This window comes from Drosophila nasuta, chromosome 2L (genome assembly GCF_023558535.2).
Source record: "Drosophila nasuta strain 15112-1781.00 chromosome 2L, ASM2355853v1, whole genome shotgun sequence".
NCBI lineage: Eukaryota > Metazoa > Arthropoda > Insecta > Diptera > Drosophilidae > Drosophila > Drosophila nasuta.
Window position 1 is genome coordinate 10,774,284 of NC_083455.1, and position 17,910 is coordinate 10,792,193.

Genomic DNA, 17,910 nt, shown 5'->3' on the forward strand with positions numbered 1-17,910 from the left:
GGAATTATTAAATTAAGACAGGTCTCAGAACAATTTAAAAATAGCATTTTTATTCGTTATATCGAAATTTTTACAGCTTTGAAAACTGGATGTATGGAGATTCATTCGTCAAGTTAACACGATCATGATGTGATCGCTGGTTTCAAAGTCACCTTTTAAACTGGCCTTCCAAATGTTGCTTGATCTGAACATAAGTCGTAATATAACTATATATAGAAATATTTTCTTTACAATATTTAAACGTACTTAATCAAGTCTTATCAAGTTCTAGGTAATTTCTATGTACAATTTTTGACAACTATAAATTATTATTTTGTAGATCCTTCACATTTCTTTAGAGATATTCCGATGCATCTGAAATAAATATAATAAGCATTTACATTAATATTAGCAGGCTAGTTTTTGCTGGCATTGTGTATATTTTTATAAACATAAAATATATTTTTCTTAAGTAGAGTAGAAATAATAAAAAAAATATATATTGTTAATTATAAGAATAGGATTTTAAGAATAAAAAGAGCTTAAAATTAAGATACTTTTATTTTAATTGGTATCGGGATGAAGGCAATTGCAACATTATACAAAATAATTAATAATAATAATTTCAAAAAGCACGAAGCACCAGCAACCCAGTCGAAAAATAACACAATGAAAATTTAGGTACCAGGCGATCAGAAATGAGGAGCAGGCAAAAACCACTCACATATCAGATGCACTAAACTTTTGAACGAGCTTTTCTTTGAGCTGAGTTGAGGTTTTTGTAGAGCTTGGATTGAGCTGGGTAGAAACACTCAACAATGAAACAGGATTGCACTCATTCAATTCCACTCAAACGCACTTTATATTTCACTCAAATTAAGTTTTCTACTTGCTGCTCATTTCTGTTCGCCTGGTATCTCAACTGGCAATTTGGACTTTTGGGCTAGTTGCTGGCTCTTCACAACTCGAAAATGGAATTTTTGGTTTTGCAGATATAAATGTTGCCGTCGTTGCTACATTTAAATAGCTAACCAGCAACTAAAAGTGTGAAATCGACAGCTAAAAAACCAGTCGAAATTAGCAGCAAGTACAAGATGTCACTTGAGCAACCGTTGAATTTCAAATTGTTTTGGATAATTTGATACTAATTTTAAGGTCTGTATTCTCTATATCAGATAAGGGAGAAATACAGAGACAAATTTTAAACAAGGAACCCCTTCGATTATCAAAAGTGTTAAATAAAGATTTACAAGCGTAACTGTATAACAAATTACTATGTATTTTATTATGCTTAGTTAAGGTCGTAGAGTACACATTAATATAGAAATTTGTATAATAATAATTAAACCTACTTAATTAAGTATTATTAAATCTAAGTATGTACAAATTCGGATGTATTTATGACAAAAAAAAATGAGAGCAACACTATAAATTATATTTCTGTAGATCTCCAATTATTGTTAGGTCCTTCACACTTCATTAGAGGTATGTTGATTCACCTGAAACAATATGATAACATTTCCATTATTTTTCATTTCGAATTATACAAACGGAAACGGGAAATAGAATTTGCATTTTTGCGACAATCACACTTTTCGAGACTGCTCTTTATTACTTAAATATATTAAAAATTAGACAAAAAAAATACGATTTTACAATGTATGGAAAAAAGCAATGGCAATGTAAAAGGCTATTGCAGTAGAATCTAACAATAGTATAGATAAATAATTAATCATTATAGCTATGCTATGTCGAAGGGGATCAAAATATTTGATCGCGAATCAGCAATTGGTCATTGCAGTCGGGATGCTTCGTCTGCGAATTACCCTGTACTCAGCTCTGAGATACCCTAACTTCACATACATATCTAATATCTATACAAATTCTAATCACTTGCAAAGAGACACACCAAACTCGCAAAAGTTACAATCTACAATCGGTAAGGTAATTTTAACAATTTGTAGTTCTTAATTTACAATCTTATTTGCCAGCTATTCGATATAATAGTCTGAACTTAATTTATTAGAATTGCCTAGCACGACGATAAACTATATAATAATCGATGGTTAGTCAAACGTTGAATTTAAATATTTTCTTCAGAAACAAAATCTTTTCGCTTGCCGTTTCTGTTTCTGTTTCAGTTTCAGTTTGTTTCTTTTCAAAATTTCTTTCGACCAAGCGTTCCTTTGGTAGCTGTACGAGAAATAATCAAATCTGGTTGGTTTCGACAAATATATTGCCTGAAATGAAAAGAAGTATAGGTGTCATAAAAAGGTTCAAAACAATAATAGAAAATCGAAACAATCTCCTCATTAAGTAAAAAAAAGCTGATTTTGATCTTAAATGTATTAATGAGTTATTTGCGATAATTCCTAGACCGAAAGCGAAAAAACACCAGGGTGTCAAAGAAACTTGTTCTAAAAGTGGACATAAAATATTATTAGCAAATCTCGAAGGCAAATTAAGAAGCTTTTGAGAACTACGCTTTAAAGTATGTACATGAAAGTTAAATCTACCCAACAGTTTTTTAATCACATGATTTCTCAATAATAATATTAATACTATTTGTTATTTTTTACGTTTATTCAATGGTTTAACAGGAATAGTTTACATTAAACAGGACTCAAAAAAGAGCAGAGTAGTTGTTTTTCTGTTGTCACATCTTGTTGTGGGTCACTTTCTGATATCACCCAGAAAATATATCTGAAATAAGATGTACAAATTCAGTATTACAATAAAAACACGAAAGAATACTCTTGCCAAAATTTAACAACTCTGACTATTATATTAAAAAGTAATAATCGCTTTGGTGGAATTTTGAATTAATTTAGACCGAATACAATTTGACAGCTGTTCGACAAGTTTAAAGTGCGAAATGAATATTTTAAGTAATTCACAAATTATACCATATTAAAACTAACAAGTTTTAACCCCGACTTCGATATACTTGAATCTAGAGATTTGTCAGCTATAATTGACATATTGATAGTTCAGTCAGTCAGAATTCTGAGCTTTATAGAAACAATGTATTAAAAACATTCTATGATTTTTTTTGTATATTATATATAAAGGGAAATTCATAGAAAAATCCCACGACAATAAATATTAATTTTTGGTTGGTCAAGCGAGTTTTGAAAAATATAAAACTTAGATAGATTAAGAAATTTAAGAGAACTATGTCAAGATACTTTTACTATTAGAATAGAAAATTTAAATTTTACATCAGATAACAAAGGTATAAGAAGAGACTTACCATATTTTCGAAGAACACCGTACTGTAATTGACCCTATATGAGCATCCTTTGATTGGCCAACGCTGAAGTATCTGAAAGATACATTTTGAAAGTACAAAATTTTGCGATCTTAATGAATAAGAAATGTTAACACTTACAGTATCTGTTGATAGTCCATAGCTCTAGTCACTGTTGTTCAAATGGTTTGCACAAAATTATCCAGATAATACTATTTGTTTCACAAAATTGATTCTTTCTTACGAAAAGCGCGTATAGACACTATGAGATAGTCCGCTTACAAAAGCGGTCTATCAATTTTTCATATAACAACTGCAAGTCATTAAATACCGAGTTTTATATGCTCTTTAATAATCTTTAAAATTATGTTGGCCAAATAATGTGAATATTAAATAAATGCATTTTTAAAATTTATTATTACTATTAAATTTTGAGTCCCAAATTGTTCCGTAATTAAATTTAGAAACAAAATGTTGATAAATTTACAAAGCTTTCGAAACATGAATTGATATTGTTTTATTTGTTATATTTGTTTTATATTAAAACAAAGGACGTCATTACGCTTATGGAGATTAAAGTTTATGTTCGTAAGTATTAAGGCTTAAATATATTTATATTTATCGAATATATTTTAAATGATTAGACACTTAAACCCATTATAAACCCCTACAGACGCTATTGAAGTTTGATGATGACATTTGCGAGGCAGAGAATTCAATTCCTTAAACTATACAAAATTAATAACTGAGGAATGAGCTGACATAAATTAACAGTATTTACAAATAGAAGAAGCAGTAATGATAAATAAAGAATCTGCAAGGGCTTTTAAGCTATGGCACCCATTAAATGAGTTTTGTTGTTTATAATTATACTATGGCATCCATCAAATGAATTTTATTATTTTCTTGTAATTAAATGGGCAATTTTCTTTCTTCTTCTTGATTGCTACAATCTATATATGCTTCAACAAATAGTTTCTTTCAAAAGTGCGTAATTTGTATAATTGTGAAATATATTTAGGCTTATGAGTTAAGGATTGGTGTGCATCAATTTCGCATCGATTTAATATCTTTTTGTAGTATTTTTACAGATAACAGATTCCAAAATGGGAGGAATGGGGAATACTAAAAAGTAATGAGATTAACAATAGACTCACCGGATTCCCAATCCTCATTGCCTTCTTCACTACCACCCTGGTTATTAAAATCTTGCGGCAATCGCTTACAAGTAATGTATGACTCTTGTTCGAAGATCTTATCAGATGCAGATGCAGCTCTAGCTGTAGCAGCAGTAGATGTAGTAGTAGTAGGCTTAGGAATATTGCAACGATCGAATATGTGTGGACTATTATTATCTGAGGAGTTGTCATACATGTTTTGAATATTGGAATCGTTTTGCCACTTGATTGAACCGGAGGATTGTGTAACGGACGGTTGGTGGTTGAAAATATGCAGCTTTTTGATGTCCTTGCTTGATGAGGTATTATTAACGCTTACTAAGAACGATTTGGATGAAGACTGTTTGCGTTTCGATGGCATCGCAGAACATTTTGAGATGGTTGATTTTTCATATTGATTTTTTGTCTAAAACGAATGCATTCATTTTAAACATATTCAGAAATATTGTTGTGTGTTCGATTTTAAATATCAAAATATATGAATATATATAGTATAAGCAAGAAGCTATGTTAAATTCGAGTACGGTGTTTGCACTTACAGGTTGTTTCCCATTTTGCTCCAATTGTTGAGATCGAGTTGCACTTTTCTCATCATTGGCATGAAATGGACCATTATTACGTTCGAAGAAACGACTTGAGGACGGAGAGTTGAAATCAGAACCCTCACTGTTTAGATTCCTATCATTGTCACCAGGCAAATTATCCGAGTTTCGATTATTGTTTCGATTATTCACTGAGGGTTCAGTTTGTATGCAGTCGGAACGTTTCTCTCCTTCAAATACAATCGAGATCTGCAATTCAATAAGTAGAATATCAATATATAAATAATTTATTGCAAAGGTGCTCACCTTAAAGCCCTCCGAAAACTTGTAATCTTTGTCCTTATGGGCACCATCGATTTCGGACTTGTTTAAAGTATACATATATTTGACGTTCGTTCCATCGGTTTCACAATCTACGAACATTAGAGCACTTATTATTATTTATTTATAACTTATATTTTTTTAGTTTGATTACCGACCAGAACTACTTTGCACAAAGAATGTATTCATCCAGGCGTGGCAAATGATCTTATCCGATGATATTTTTGCAAGTTCCACTTTAATATCACCAGAAACTAAAAGTGGTGAGCTACTTAAATCCAAGTTAGAAGATTGCTGGAAATCAAGTTGCCACGTCTTCAGTTGCTAATAAGATAAAATAATATGAATATTATTAAAAAAGAGTTGAAGTTAAAATCAGTTCTGAACAGAATTTCTATAAACTTTTAATGTAATTGAAAACATATTGTTGCGCTTGAGTTCTTCGATTCAGCACATCTAAAAAAAATATATGCGGAAGATTTAAATATTCTTATACTTACTTGTGCCTTAGCTTTTTCTGTTGCGGAGTCCTGCATGTCCCAAATCGAGCATTGCAATGGGCCAAGATTATGCAAAAAATTCGTGTCCGCAAATCGAATTTCACAGACCTTTCGATGTCAGAGCAAATTATCAAAAAAAAAATATATAAGACAAAAATTATAATTGTATACTTACGTAAAGACTTGTAACTTTATACCGCAAATCTGGGATCAACTTTGAATAATACTGAACATATCTACGTTGAGATGGAATTGTAACCCCCTTTCGATCTTTCGTACGCTTTTCACCATACCAATCGAGTGCTTCGTCAGCGGTTTTCTTGAATCTACAATGCACCAAGTATGCGCATATCATGGTACCTGCAAAATGTAATTCATTTAATTGAAATTGAATAAAATGAAATATTTAAGTTGCTTCTTACCAGTTCGTCCTTTACCTGCCTTGCAGTGCACGGCGACAACGTTGAGCAAATCAGCTTTTAGCCAAGATTCAACATCATGACAAAAACGTTGTATTAACTCAATTGTGGGAGGATTATGATCTTCAAACGGATAAATTGCAACTCTCTGCATGAAATGTGAAGAATATTCATTAGATTTACTCGATTGAAAGATAGTTAAGATCTTTTTAAGCTTACCCCGTGAAATTTACTTTTGTCGTAATTGCGTTCTTTGCACAAATTGTAGATTTTGTAATGATCACCGTGATTTTCATCTAAAAACTTTAACACGTCCTCATAGCGATTTCTCCAAATGCCTTCTATTTTATCCGGAGCAGGATATCCCATCGCAATAATATTAGAGCAAATATCTGCAATAATAAATATTAATGAATTTTTCAACAAGATAGTCAACGAAAAAAAAAGTAAATCTAACAAAAAAATCATTAGCCGAGATTTTGTGAACTAAACTTACAGGTTAGATCCAAGTTAAATCCTTTCTCCTTATAGCGTATACGTTGTTTGCTCACTGCGTTGCGTATGGCGTTGGACATTATGGAAATTGTGTTTGCCATATTAGTCTCTGAAGATGATGTTTGTCTTTTATGATTTTGAGTTATTTGCTTATTATAACTATTTATTTTGATTTCGGTTTCATCATTTCTATGTCCCTTCATATCATAATTTTTTTTAAAAACGTTCTTAAAATAACCATTTTTAGTGTGATCGTTTAACACCTGAAAGAACAACAAATTATTATTAGGAATATAAGCATTCTGCACAGATGAACAATAGGACATAAAAATGTCTAATTGGCATGTATTCTTTTATGTGCCCAATCAGAATTTAAGGCTTCAAAACTCATATTAAATAAGGACTTTGCTGTGGCTGCTGTTGTGAAATTTTGCGGACCGGTTTAGGGTTATCTCAGTTATCAAGGTATAGGTTAGAATTTCCCTATGTAGCTCTATAAAAACTGTGACTCTTTTGATGGACGCTATGGCGACTGCTTTTTTTTTTTTTGTAACCTACACCAATACAACGATACAACGGTCTGAACAGTTATTTTTTTGTTGTTTCAGTTTAGCATGGAAACTCCTTGGAAAACACGAATTAAGCAGCGCACTTGGAAAATTGCTTATTATTTTTTTCTAAGGCAAAAGTTAATTTTCTGTGATTACATTGTTTTGCCGAATAATATTATTGAACAAGTTTTAAATTATTGACAAAAGAACTGACACATGCACAAATATATACACTCACAAAAATTGCATATACACACACATACACCTATACATGTCCAAATTTATGTACGTGCATGCATGCAGTTTATACTTATGCTTGTGTGCGTATATATGTGTGTTCTCATATGTACGTGTATGTATGCATACGTTCATTTGTTATCCATTTTGTACGAAGTAAGCTTAATCAAAAGATCTTTAAAACTTGTAATTACATACATACAATAATGATTTGCAACGGTATGTATGCACTTACATAGGTACCGTCTAATTCATCACATATGCAAATAATTAAATATGAACGAGTTATATCTCTCTGTACATACAATGTATGTATGTATGTATATATGAATGTATTCAGCAGTCATCACAATAATAAGCACTGAGGCTAAATTTGAGCACTGCGTTTTTGCACATATGGAAAATGTAGTATGCTAACAAACCGATGCAAAATTAAAGTTGCATTTATGCATATGTTAGAGACAAAATGCAATTTACTTTACTTTTTCCATAAGTGCTTGTAAGGAGCTAAGTTACATTAGTAGCACAGCAGCAGCATGTATGTATGTAGGTATGTACGCACGTACATATGTCTGTATGTACAATATAAATGTATACATACGTACATACATGCATGTACATGCATATGTAAGTAAATTGATGTATGTACATACATGTAACACACTCGCAACGCCACCACACAATATCGCCTTTGTAAGTTTTTAACAGAAATTGTAAATTTTATTCCAGTTGAAGTTTTTTGTATATTTAGGATGCCGTTCTCATCACAATTTTATAGGATTTCGAAATATTGTCTTTAACATTTTTGCTAAAGAATTTTTTTGCGTTATTCCGTATATCGTTTACATACATACATATATCACTTATTAATCACAAATAATCTTGTTTCACACAATTCCCATATGACGGCTGGTTGGTGCTCATAAAATAAAATAAAAAAAACCTAAACAATATCTCATGTACTTTTAGTGATATTTTCTAGTGGTGTATCTGCCAATAATATGTCTAACGTGAGAGATACAGGGTGATTCAGACAATCCATCAAAATGATAATGGTGATACACAAAATTATCGATAAATTGCTTAAGTTTACTTCTACATTGTTTCAACTATATTTAAATCGATGTTAAAAAGCACATGCACAGTATTAAACACTTTAAATGTTTTTTTTCGCAAACATTATTACATTACCGTTAATGTAATTGGTGACAACTTTATGTTGAAATCCATACTCGAAACTTGTTTAGAAAAACAATATTTAAATTTAAACATTAAAAACAAGCGATATATTTTCGGGAAAGACTCAAAATTATATATGTATGTCAGCTAAAGAAAAAATTGTATATAAATAGCATCTTTATCTTTAGTTTTGTTTTTGTATAATTAATTTAATATGATATAATTGAGAAAGCTTATTGAAAAATTGCCAAAAGTGTAATACCAATCTTGAAAAATAATTAGAAATGTGAAAACTAAATGACATATTTTAATTTTAAAATAATAAAATAATAATTTGCATTAAATGTACCGATAGGATAATTCCGATAATATGCAATTATATGTATGAATAGGCTACTACAGAATTGAAAAATGAATGTGAGTTTGTTTGATCCCCTTGTTATATTATATCGCTGGCTTTTAATGCTGAAATTTAAGTATTGTTTTAAAATGTTAGAATTAATGTTGTGTATCATATATCTGCTAAAATTGTCTTTACCTTTGTCTTAAGTTTACCTCCAAACATAAGCTTTGGTCCATTACTTGTCAATTAAAATGCAATTTGCTTCAACGCAGAAAATATCGAATGGCGTCTCCAATTTTCTGGAATCGAAGCATTAGAAATATGGACATTATCGATATCGTTTTGATAACTTTTCGTAAAGGGCTTGTAGATCCCAAATTATCCGTTACTACTTTAAAAAAGACATGTTGATGATTAAGTAGAATTATTCAATAACGTATATATCGAGATATATAATGTTTTTCATGGAAAATCTAAACAGTATTAACACAACGAAAAAGGTTTTTTCCAATAGAATTATGTCGATCCGAGAATTTTTAAAAATCCCAAGTTAACCCTCTAATCAAAGTGGTTTATATTTTTATATCTATCGTTATCGTAATTAAATCGACCTACCCTAATACCCCACATTGTAAGAGCTCTTTTTTTTTCAAATGGGAATCATCCCTTAAAATGGTAAATGGGGAAAACAATATAACAAAAATATAAATCAAATACGATTCTGACAATTTTATTAGATTTATGTATTCTAGGTTTGTCGGTAAAACTAAGTCCGTATATATTTTGTTTTAAATATATGTATCTTAATTATTTTTAATAGTTGGCTAATTTAGTTTCTTAAATTTGAATATTTTTTCGATTTAAATTAAGAATTTGTTTGATGCAATTTGTTGTATGTGTAAATAAATAGTATGTTTTTTGTTTGTTGTTATACCAAAGCTGATGTCCTAGCATAGAAATATATGTGTTAAAAAGATGCATATTTCCTTAATGATATCAATATATATGTATTGTATATGTATGTTATGTACATATTAGCAATGCTTCCTCTCTTCTCTTTGCATCCTTATGATAGCAGAATCGCATCAATATCGCAATGAACGTTGAATATTGGGGTTTGTTTTTATTAGCGGCTTCGAGAAATTGAATACGAAATGTGTGTGGATGCGTATTTATGGATTAACATTAAAACCGAGGATATATGACTGGTGAACGGGATCTAAAACGTCCTCCACCGCCTTGCCCACCATTGCGACTGTAGCTTGAACTGCTGCTGCTGCCGCCATAGCGATTGCTATCTCGAACTCCACTGCTGTACGCATCGCGACGGCTGAAGCCATTGCTGCTGCTGCCGCCATCACGGCTGTTGCCACCACCGCCGTAGCCCGAATTGGAGCGTCCCGAGCTGTAACTGCGTTCACAATGGCGGCTGCTGGAGCTGCTCGATCCGCGCTGTTGCCGAAAACCACCTCCACTGCTATTTGTTATGCTGTGCCGGCCGCCGACATCGCCGCGGCGTCCTCGGTCGCCTGGTCCACCACGCCGGCCTTGTCGCGGACGTCCCTTGCTGATTTCGACTCGCAATTGTGAACCCAAGAGTTCGGAGCCATTGAGAATGTCACATGCCTTTTCGGCATCGTCACGATGCTCGAATTCAACAAAGGCAAATCCGGGTGGATTAAATGCAATCCATACCGAATTCAGTTTGCCGTACTTTGTAAATTCACCTTCGAGATCGTCTTTTTTGACCTTATCCGTTAAGTTGCCAACGTAAACTCTAGTCCCCCGTTGATCAGTCATATCGTTTTAACAAATATATCTGTCTTAGCACAGATATTAATTAATCAATATTTTTTCCACCGCACTCCAGCTCGATTTTTTGTATGTACATCAAAAGTTCTAATTCAGCGTGACCAGATTTAACAAACGAAATTTTCACTACTTCAGCCGGTTTTAAATTGATAGTCAGGCCACAAAATAGTACACAACAGGAATAATGGAATAGAACAGAGAGAAAATAATCGAAGTCGTTGAAAAGTATGCATATTCGTTAAAAGTTAACGTTTAACAATTGGAAAAATGAAATATGTAATTTTCTAATTTGTGTTTAATGTCAATTTTCATGTTGTTGCGAATAAAACATTGAATTATGAAAATACCTAATTTTCATTGATTCTATAAACTTGTTTATAAAAGATTTAAAAGTTCATTCAATAATCATATGCTAAAAACAATGAAGACATTGCACACTAGATGTGCATTACCCAAAAGCAAAAAATCTACAATATCTATTCTTGCGACACAATGTAAGGTCGAAATAGTAATAACATTTTATTTAATTTCCACAATATGATTTAAGCTAAACAATTGAAACAAAAAGCTACTTAGGCATATGCAGAATATGGTTATAGCTAGATTTATAAGGAGAGATTGTGAAATCGAGACGAGACTATTAATCTGTTTTATCTTATTTCCCAACGAAGGGCCAGCAAACAAAAGTACCATTGGCACAATCATATTAACAATATTGTTGTTCAGATATTGATGCCCTTTATAATAAAACACTTCAATCAGTATGCATAACCCAACTGGAACAAAGAGGATGTTATTTGCATACTGAGATAGAATGTATCCCACTATAGCAGCAACGAAAATAAGGGCTCTGCTTTTTACAAAAAAGCTGGGGGTCTCTAGATTAGTTGTATTACTGCTGGCTGAGGTAAAAAATACGGAATTAAACGCATCTTCTTGATAATTTTTACTTCCGACTTGAATGTTGGGTTCCACTTCAGGGTCCGAGTATTCCAAAACCTCAGGGGAATTTGCGTCTGAAATGAAAAAATGGAAAATTATTATTATTATTATATATATATATATATATATATGCCGCTAATAAAAACAAAACCCAATATTCAACGGTCATTGCGATATTGATGCGATTCTGCTATATATATATATATATGTAAATATTTCTGATACTATATTCATAATACTATCTACTATGCGTTTTTAAAAACTTAAAATATCTAACATCATAACCTAACTTGAGTAGCTCGTAGCTTTTGTTCGCTTTGTCCTACTTGGGTTTTCAGGAAAACACCATAAAACATAAAAACAATAAATGTAAACCTAATAAAAACAGACTGTGTTCGTCAATGACGTTACTTATTTCAATTTCATTCATTCCATCGAACATCAGCTGATGAGCACCGGTGTAAAGTGCGAGTGTCAAATAGACAATGAAAACACTAAAATAACATGAGTTGAGTACATCAATTGAATTCAAATCGTGTATTTAGATAGACTTAAGATTTCTAATTCCCGATCAATTATATTAATATAAGCCAAAGGGCACCCCTGAGATTAAACCACTAGACTATACAAATGTGTGAAGTAATGTGAAGATGTTATATTTAACTACTGCTAGTTTATTGTAACATTTCAATTGTACCAACGTGAAATTCTATGATTTTATTTAAATACATTACATTTGCATTGTTCAAAACAAGTGCAGAAGAAATGCTTACCATGTGGGTGCACTCTGCCATTCAGTTTCTCCAGTCGACTTTTTGCGCTTTCCAATATTTTTTTACGGCGGGCCTCTCTTCTTAATTCTGTTGAAGTCGCTTCCGTACTCCTTTCTGTATTGGTCTCCATTGTAATTTAAAAAATGATAATTTACGATGTAAATATTTGTAACATGAAGAATTAAACAGAGTGACCGCAAGTTTATTTGAAAATGTACTATTTAATGTCTAGAAATAAGCGAGATTACCGTTTTCATATTGATACTAAAAATTGAAGGAATTGTATATCGATAATTTAATTTAATTAAATTTAACATAATAATCAAAAAAGGATAGATACGTTTTAAAATACAGTTCTGTATTTAAGGATATAAATATTTATTTTTCACATAATTCCGAAAGCTGAAACAGTATGAAATACAACAAAGAATATTAACACATATACCAAAAAGCCTTGAATTATAACCAAACTTAATGAAGACTTCATAAACTTGTTTATTCAACTTAGGGAAGCTAGTTAAATTTACTTAAGGTATGAAAATATATACTTATATGTATAGAGTTTATAAAAAACTTATTTTGTACTTTGAGTTCAAGCATGTAGCTCTTGCTTAAGGATGCCAATCTCCTTCAGCAGCTGATCAACATCATTATTGGGACTGTCACTTTCAGCCATCTGCCTATCCCATTGTATTAGCTGAAATGCCAAAGGTTTAATAAGACTATCATTGTGCACAACATGAATATATATTAACCAACTCGCTCCAGTTCAGTACGCAATGCAATTACAGCCTTTTCGCGATCAGCAACGAGCTCCTCCAGATATTGATACCGAAGCTTCTTTCGTGCTCTGCATTCTCTGGCACTTTGCCGGCTCCGTTCTGAATATAATGAATATTGAACAAATATACATAACATATAAAATGCAATTTCATGTACATAAGTATAAGGAGTCTAAGAACGTACCAAGTTTGGCTTTAATATCAACTTTTTCTGAGGAGGTTTTTCTGCCAGGTTTGCGTCCTCTCCTTCCGCTTTCCTTGCGTTCCTTGAGTAGAAAAAAGTACATTATATTAATATAGATTTCTTATTATTGTAGTTTCCACCCCGAATCTATAGCGTCTTTGTTTGAATTTCTTATTTGATTACATGCATACATATGCATGTATACGTACAAACACAACTCATAAAATGCGCATGTATGTATGTATGTAGCTATAAACTACTACGCAGTAACAAAGAAAACGGTAAGCACTGCATTTAATGCTTAAAGATATCTTACTCACAGTCAGATTATTTTCATCTGATATCGCCATTTGAATGCTTTCACAATCCATTTCAGTTTAATATTTATTTTGTAAAATTATGAACGTTTAAAATAGATAAACACTGGTCTTCCACAAATAGGTTTGTTATTAGCATCAACTGCAACGATAAATGCTTATTGATAAAAATCAGAGTTGCTATTAAGTATAATCGATAAGTGTCGTCATTTCTCAATTATTCAAGCTTTATAGCGCCAAGCGAACGAAACAAAATATCTACAGGTACTCCAATTATTTAATTTCATAGAAATTACTTTTTCTTAAAAAGTTATTACTGATCAAGTACAACGAAGTCAGTATTTGTATAAGTTGTATATTTTGAAATATTTTTATATATAAAATAGTAAATTTTTGTCAATGGGCTTGCGGTCACACTGGATAGCTACTAGTATGACTTTGATATTTTAAAGAAATTCATCTGATTCTGCGATTAACACTCCTGAAAATGCCGTCCTTCAAAGGTAAATATTTGCAAGTTAATGTAATTAAATGTAGTGAGCGCCGCAACATTCCATTCTACGCAGTAAAAGTGAAATGGGGCCGCGAACTTTATCCGGATATTGATGTGAATACCGATGAGGAGCCAATCTTGTTTAAAGCTCAACTATTTGCGCTCACTGGCGTGCAACCAGAACGGCAAAAAGTGATGTGTAAAGGCGGAATTCTCAAGGATGATGAATGGAATTTACAGCTGAAGGATGTAAGTTGCGACTCGTTTCACTTTTATTCTCACTGAATCAGCTTTGATTGTAATCATAGGGTGCAGTTGTGTTATTACTGGGTTCCAAGGAAAAGGTGCCAGAGGTTCCTCAAACACCAGTTAAATTTATCGAGGACATGAACGAGGCCGAAGCAGCCACAGCGGTAATGTAAATTCCATATATGTGTGAAACATTTTTTAACTAGTCCCCTTGCAGATGCGTATTCCAGCCGGTTTAACCAATCTGGGAAATACATGCTACATGAATGCCACCGTTCAGTGTTTAAGAGCTGTGCCTGAGTTGCGCAAAGCATTGGTTAATTTTGGCCAAGATAGTTCAGATAGTGGATCAACGGCATCGACCGTTTCATCGGCCATGAAGATCGTATTTGCCCAAATGGAGAAGGGCACTACAATTACGCCAATTGTGCTTTTGCAGGCTTTACATCGAGCGTCGCCACAATTTGCTCAGACTGGAGAGAATGGCACCTATCGTCAGCAGGATGCCAACGAATGTTGGTCAGAGATTCTCAAGATGCTGCAGCAAAAACTGCGTCCATTGAGTCAAGAATCGGATGGTGCTATTGCCGAAAAGAAAACGCACAAGTAAAAACTCTTGAATAGTGTAGAACTTATAATATTGTATTTAATGTATCCGCTATTTTCGCAGCTCATTTATTGAACAGTTCTTTGGCGGCACCTTTGAAGTGAAAATGACCGCAGACGAAGCTCCTGATGAACCTGCAACAATTTCATCCGAGAATTTCTTGCAGTTGAGTTGCTTTATTTCCATGGAGGTTAAATACATGCAAAGTGGTCTCAAATCGGTAATTATTAATACTAAGCATTTGAATGATTTTTCCACTATTCGTTAATTATATTTAAATGCAGAAAATGAAAGAACAGCTGGTTAAAAACTCTGAATCCTTGGGTCGCGACGCGCATTATACCAGAACTGTAAGCGAGTGACATTACCTTTATTTTCAAGTTAATTTCAAAAATATTCTTGCTTGCTTTTACAGTATTTAGTGAGCCGTCTTCCCGCTTATTTGACCGTTCAGTTCGTACGTTTCCAATACAAAGGCAAAGAGGGTATCAATGCGAAGGTCTTGAAAGACATTAAATTTCCCATGGATTTCGATGCATTTGAACTGTGCACGCCCGAATTACAACAAAAGTTGTGTCCCATGCGTGCCAAATTTAAGGAAGTCGATGATAAAAAAATGGAAGTGGAGTCGCAGATAAAGCAAACTGCCAAATCGATGGAGATCGACGAGGAAATCGATGAAAGCAAGTATGAGAAATTCTCATTCGATGACGATTTGGGAAGCAACAATTCGGGATTTTATACGCTGAAGGCTGTGTTGACACACAAGGGCCGCTCCAGTTCGTCAGGTCATTATGTGGCCTGGGTGCGTTCCAGTGGCGATGTCTGGTTCAAATTTGATGATGACGACGTCACTTCGGTAACAACCGATGAGATATTGCGACTTTCTGGCGGCGGCGATTGGCATTGCGCATATGTTCTTTTGTATGGGCCAAAACTTTTAGATAAGTGCTAGATATTTGTCCAATAATAATTACTTGCGAGGTTTACACACTGATTATTAATCCATTTAATAAATTGAATTGATCAAACGAACGTCGCAAATATTGCATTTAAACCGACTGTTACATCGATTAACTTGTGTTTTTGATTGGTGTATCGATAAACCAAACGAAAGTGGAAGATCGATATGCATCTCGTTTATCGTTCTATGACGAATGCTACGACATTTGAGCGGGGGAAATCCCCAAATATATTTATATTTTATCAGTTTGCAGAACACAACTAAAAAAATGCCAAATTAGGGTGCAACTATTTTTTTTCGTTTTTTTTCAGTGAAAGCGATTCTTGTGCTACTTTTACTTATGTAGGTATTAAGTCAAAAATCGCTTGTCTTGTAAATGATTTGTGATCAAAATTTAATAACAAATAAACAAAACTAAAGCTTGTTAATCTAAATCTATTCTATTCTCCATGAATAGATTGCCAGTGTGCATTTTGGACTCCTTCATTTTCAAGTGCGAGCTCAGTAGATCATCCATGGTGATGGAGATCATAGCTTTATTGATGTCTGCACCACCAGTTAATGGCTGTGGCTTCGACGCCTGCTGTTGATTTCTATCCGTGGCTGTCATAAATTGTCGCATACGATAAACGGAAGCATTGCGACACATTTCACGTAGATCAGAGCCCGAGAAACCATTCGTCAGTTTTGCCAAGCGATTGAAATCCACATTGTTGTCAATCTCCTCCGTTGCCAAGATCAATTTCAAAATTTGTCCACGCTGCACTTCAGATGGCAGACTAATATGAAATTGTGCTGGCATACGACGAAGAATTGCCTTATCTAGATCTTGCGGCCGATTTGTGGCTCCCATGACAATGACAGCAGATTCTGGATCAGTGCTGAGACCATCCCACAACATCATAAATTGCGTTTTCATCATGGCGGTGGCCTCGTGATCATTTGAGTTGCGGGCGCGCAAAAACGAATCGATTTCATCCACAAAAATTATACATGGTTGAATTTTTGCGGCCAGCGAGAAAACAGCAGAGGCTAACTTCTGTGATTCGCCATACCACTTATCGGTCAGTATAGCCACATCCAAGTTAATAAAACGCATGCCCGCCTCCTTGGCGGTTGCCTTGGCAATCAGCGTTTTGCCACATCCAGGCGGACCATGAAGCAGAACACCTCGCGGCGCTTGCCACAGCTTGGAGTTCTTAAACATGTCGCGATGTCGCACGGGCAGCACAACCGATTCGCGTAGATCCTGTATGACGGCATCCAAGCCAGCGATGTCACTCCATTTCACCGCAATGTCTGCTGGAACAACAAGGTGTGATGCAATCATCAACTCGTAATCGGTAAATGTTTGTAAGTTTACATCGAAGTTGTCCTCTCTACGCAGCCTGCAAGTGTTGAAAATATTGGATTGATTATGCCTCATGACTAAAATACTTGAACCCACCTTTTTAACTGTTCTTCGGCCAGAAGTTTTGCCTTCTTTTTGCTTTTACTTGTCGGGTCTATTTGATTCATCATCCATTTGACTGAGTAATAAGTGATAACTGAGGCTATAGAAATACGCAGTAACATTTGAACCATGTGACCACGCGTTAGTTCCGAACCGCCAAAGTTGAAATGATCCATTTTTGTGAAGTTTTTTTATGTAAATTGTTTTTACTTAATGCAAAGTATTTTGTTGATAATTGGTGTGACTTAAAAAAATGCAGACGAACTAAACCAAAGGTTGCAATCAGGCTGACCACAACGTGAATTTTAAAATTCACTAAATAACGTGGAAAAATACTAGA

General features: G+C 33.5%; 6 protein-coding genes and 1 long non-coding RNA gene across 16 annotated transcripts; 1 reads left to right on the plus strand and 6 right to left on the minus strand.

The window, feature by feature from the left end:
• Positions 1–27: 27 nt before the first annotated feature.
• On the minus strand, positions 28–8,486 carry LOC132794281 (phosphatidylinositol 3,4,5-trisphosphate 3-phosphatase and dual-specificity protein phosphatase PTEN). 9 transcript variants are annotated; one of them, XR_009633201.1, is made up of 12 exons: positions 8,323–8,486; positions 6,686–6,947; positions 6,409–6,581; positions 6,193–6,337; positions 5,946–6,130; positions 5,771–5,878; positions 5,429–5,594; positions 5,256–5,362; positions 4,947–5,198; positions 4,387–4,813; positions 247–354; positions 28–184 (listed from the first exon to the last, which is right to left on the minus strand). XR_009633201.1 is itself a non-coding variant. In XM_060804744.1 (11 exons), exons 1-11 carry the CDS (start codon positions 8,326–8,328, stop codon positions 335–337), a joined length of 1,851 nt encoding a protein of 616 aa, XP_060660727.1. In that variant the 5' UTR covers positions 8,329–8,486; the 3' UTR covers positions 28–334. The 9 variants fall into 9 exon arrangements, 8 of the variants coding, with proteins under 8 accessions (XP_060660727.1, XP_060661046.1, XP_060660853.1 ...); XM_060804744.1 differs by having other exon boundaries at positions 28–354; XM_060804870.1 differs by lacking the exons at positions 28–184; positions 247–354 and adding an exon at positions 1,235–1,478.
• Positions 2,226–4,380, minus strand: LOC132794872 (uncharacterized). The gene is made up of 3 exons (XR_009633356.1): positions 3,371–4,380; positions 3,233–3,304; positions 2,226–2,682 (listed from the first exon to the last, which is right to left on the minus strand). It is a non-coding gene; the product is annotated as an uncharacterized LOC132794872 (long non-coding RNA).
• A 1,217-nt stretch (positions 8,487–9,703) lies between the features above and the next one.
• Positions 9,704–10,904, minus strand: LOC132784980 (RNA-binding protein Rsf1). Its single transcript, XM_060790959.1, has one exon. The coding sequence runs from the start codon at positions 10,792–10,794 to the stop codon at positions 10,180–10,182; it is 615 nt and encodes a 204-aa protein (XP_060646942.1). The 5' UTR covers positions 10,795–10,904; the 3' UTR covers positions 9,704–10,179.
• Positions 10,905–11,283: 379 nt separating this feature from the next.
• Positions 11,284–12,742, minus strand: LOC132784897 (uncharacterized). Its single transcript, XM_060790833.1, has 2 exons — positions 12,522–12,742; positions 11,284–11,822 (listed from the first exon to the last, which is right to left on the minus strand). Exons 1-2 carry the CDS (start codon positions 12,649–12,651, stop codon positions 11,326–11,328), a joined length of 627 nt encoding a protein of 208 aa, XP_060646816.1. The 5' UTR covers positions 12,652–12,742; the 3' UTR covers positions 11,284–11,325.
• Positions 12,743–12,996: 254 nt separating this feature from the next.
• LOC132785161 (REPTOR-binding partner) lies at positions 12,997–13,972 on the minus strand. 2 transcript variants are annotated; one of them, XM_060791187.1, is made up of 4 exons: positions 13,808–13,972; positions 13,488–13,569; positions 13,281–13,402; positions 12,997–13,218 (listed from the first exon to the last, which is right to left on the minus strand). In XM_060791187.1, the coding sequence occupies exons 1-4, from the start codon at positions 13,856–13,858 to the stop codon at positions 13,114–13,116; spliced, it is 360 nt and encodes a 119-aa protein (XP_060647170.1). In that variant the 5' UTR covers positions 13,859–13,972; the 3' UTR covers positions 12,997–13,113. The 2 variants fall into 2 exon arrangements, with proteins under 2 accessions (XP_060647170.1, XP_060647246.1); XM_060791263.1 differs by having other exon boundaries at positions 13,277–13,402; positions 13,808–13,969.
• Positions 13,973–14,171: 199 nt separating this feature from the next.
• On the plus strand, positions 14,172–16,188 carry LOC132784659 (ubiquitin carboxyl-terminal hydrolase 14). Its single transcript, XM_060790463.1, has 7 exons — positions 14,172–14,307; positions 14,371–14,546; positions 14,606–14,710; positions 14,764–15,152; positions 15,217–15,373; positions 15,438–15,503; positions 15,569–16,188. The coding sequence occupies exons 1-7, from the start codon at positions 14,292–14,294 to the stop codon at positions 16,106–16,108; spliced, it is 1,449 nt and encodes a 482-aa protein (XP_060646446.1). The 5' UTR covers positions 14,172–14,291; the 3' UTR covers positions 16,109–16,188.
• Positions 16,139–17,860, minus strand: LOC132784728 (outer mitochondrial transmembrane helix translocase). The gene is made up of 2 exons (XM_060790589.1): positions 17,565–17,860; positions 16,139–17,505 (listed from the first exon to the last, which is right to left on the minus strand). The coding sequence occupies exons 1-2, from the start codon at positions 17,744–17,746 to the stop codon at positions 16,542–16,544; spliced, it is 1,146 nt and encodes a 381-aa protein (XP_060646572.1). The 5' UTR covers positions 17,747–17,860; the 3' UTR covers positions 16,139–16,541.
• Positions 17,861–17,910: the final 50 nt, after the last annotated feature.

What these genes read in the sequence shown, in the direction of transcription:
- LOC132794281 (XM_060804655.1), bottom strand. An exon ending in CTTTGTGCAAAGTAGTTCTG is followed by an intron (nt 5,363 to 5,428) that starts GTCGGTAATCAA and finishes TAATGTTCGTAG; the next exon opens with ATTGTGAAACCGATGGAACG. An exon ending in CAATGAGGATTGGGAATCCG is followed by an intron (nt 2,220 to 4,386) that starts GTGAGTCTATTG and finishes TTTTCATTTCAG; the next exon opens with GCAATATATTTGTCGAAACC.
- LOC132784980 (XM_060790959.1), bottom strand. Translation starts at nt 10,794, where the DNA reads ATGACTGATCAACGGGGGACTAGAGTTTACGTTGGCAACTTAACGGAT.
- LOC132784897 (XM_060790833.1), bottom strand. Translation starts at nt 12,651, where the DNA reads ATGGAGACCAATACAGAAAGGAGTACGGAAGCGACTTCAACAGAATTA. An exon ending in TGGCAGAGTGCACCCACATG is followed by an intron (nt 11,823 to 12,521) that starts GTAAGCATTTCT and finishes TTTTCATTTCAG; the next exon opens with ACGCAAATTCCCCTGAGGTT.
- LOC132785161 (XM_060791187.1), bottom strand. Translation starts at nt 13,858, where the DNA reads ATGGATTGTGAAAGCATTCAAATGGCGATATCAGATGAAAATAATCTG. An exon ending in TGATATTAAAGCCAAACTTG is followed by an intron (nt 13,403 to 13,487) that starts GTACGTTCTTAG and finishes CATTATATTCAG; the next exon opens with AACGGAGCCGGCAAAGTGCC. An exon ending in TGCGTACTGAACTGGAGCGA is followed by an intron (nt 13,219 to 13,280) that starts GTTGGTTAATAT and finishes TTGGCATTTCAG; the next exon opens with CTAATACAATGGGATAGGCA.
- LOC132784659 (XM_060790463.1), top strand. An exon ending in AGGCCGAAGCAGCCACAGCG is followed by an intron (nt 14,711 to 14,763) that starts GTAATGTAAATT and finishes GTCCCCTTGCAG; the next exon opens with ATGCGTATTCCAGCCGGTTT. An exon ending in TGCAAAGTGGTCTCAAATCG is followed by an intron (nt 15,374 to 15,437) that starts GTAATTATTAAT and finishes ATTTAAATGCAG; the next exon opens with AAAATGAAAGAACAGCTGGT.
- LOC132784728 (XM_060790589.1), bottom strand. Translation starts at nt 17,746, where the DNA reads ATGGATCATTTCAACTTTGGCGGTTCGGAACTAACGCGTGGTCACATG. An exon ending in GCCGAAGAACAGTTAAAAAG is followed by an intron (nt 17,506 to 17,564) that starts GTGGGTTCAAGT and finishes CAACACTTGCAG; the next exon opens with GCTGCGTAGAGAGGACAACT.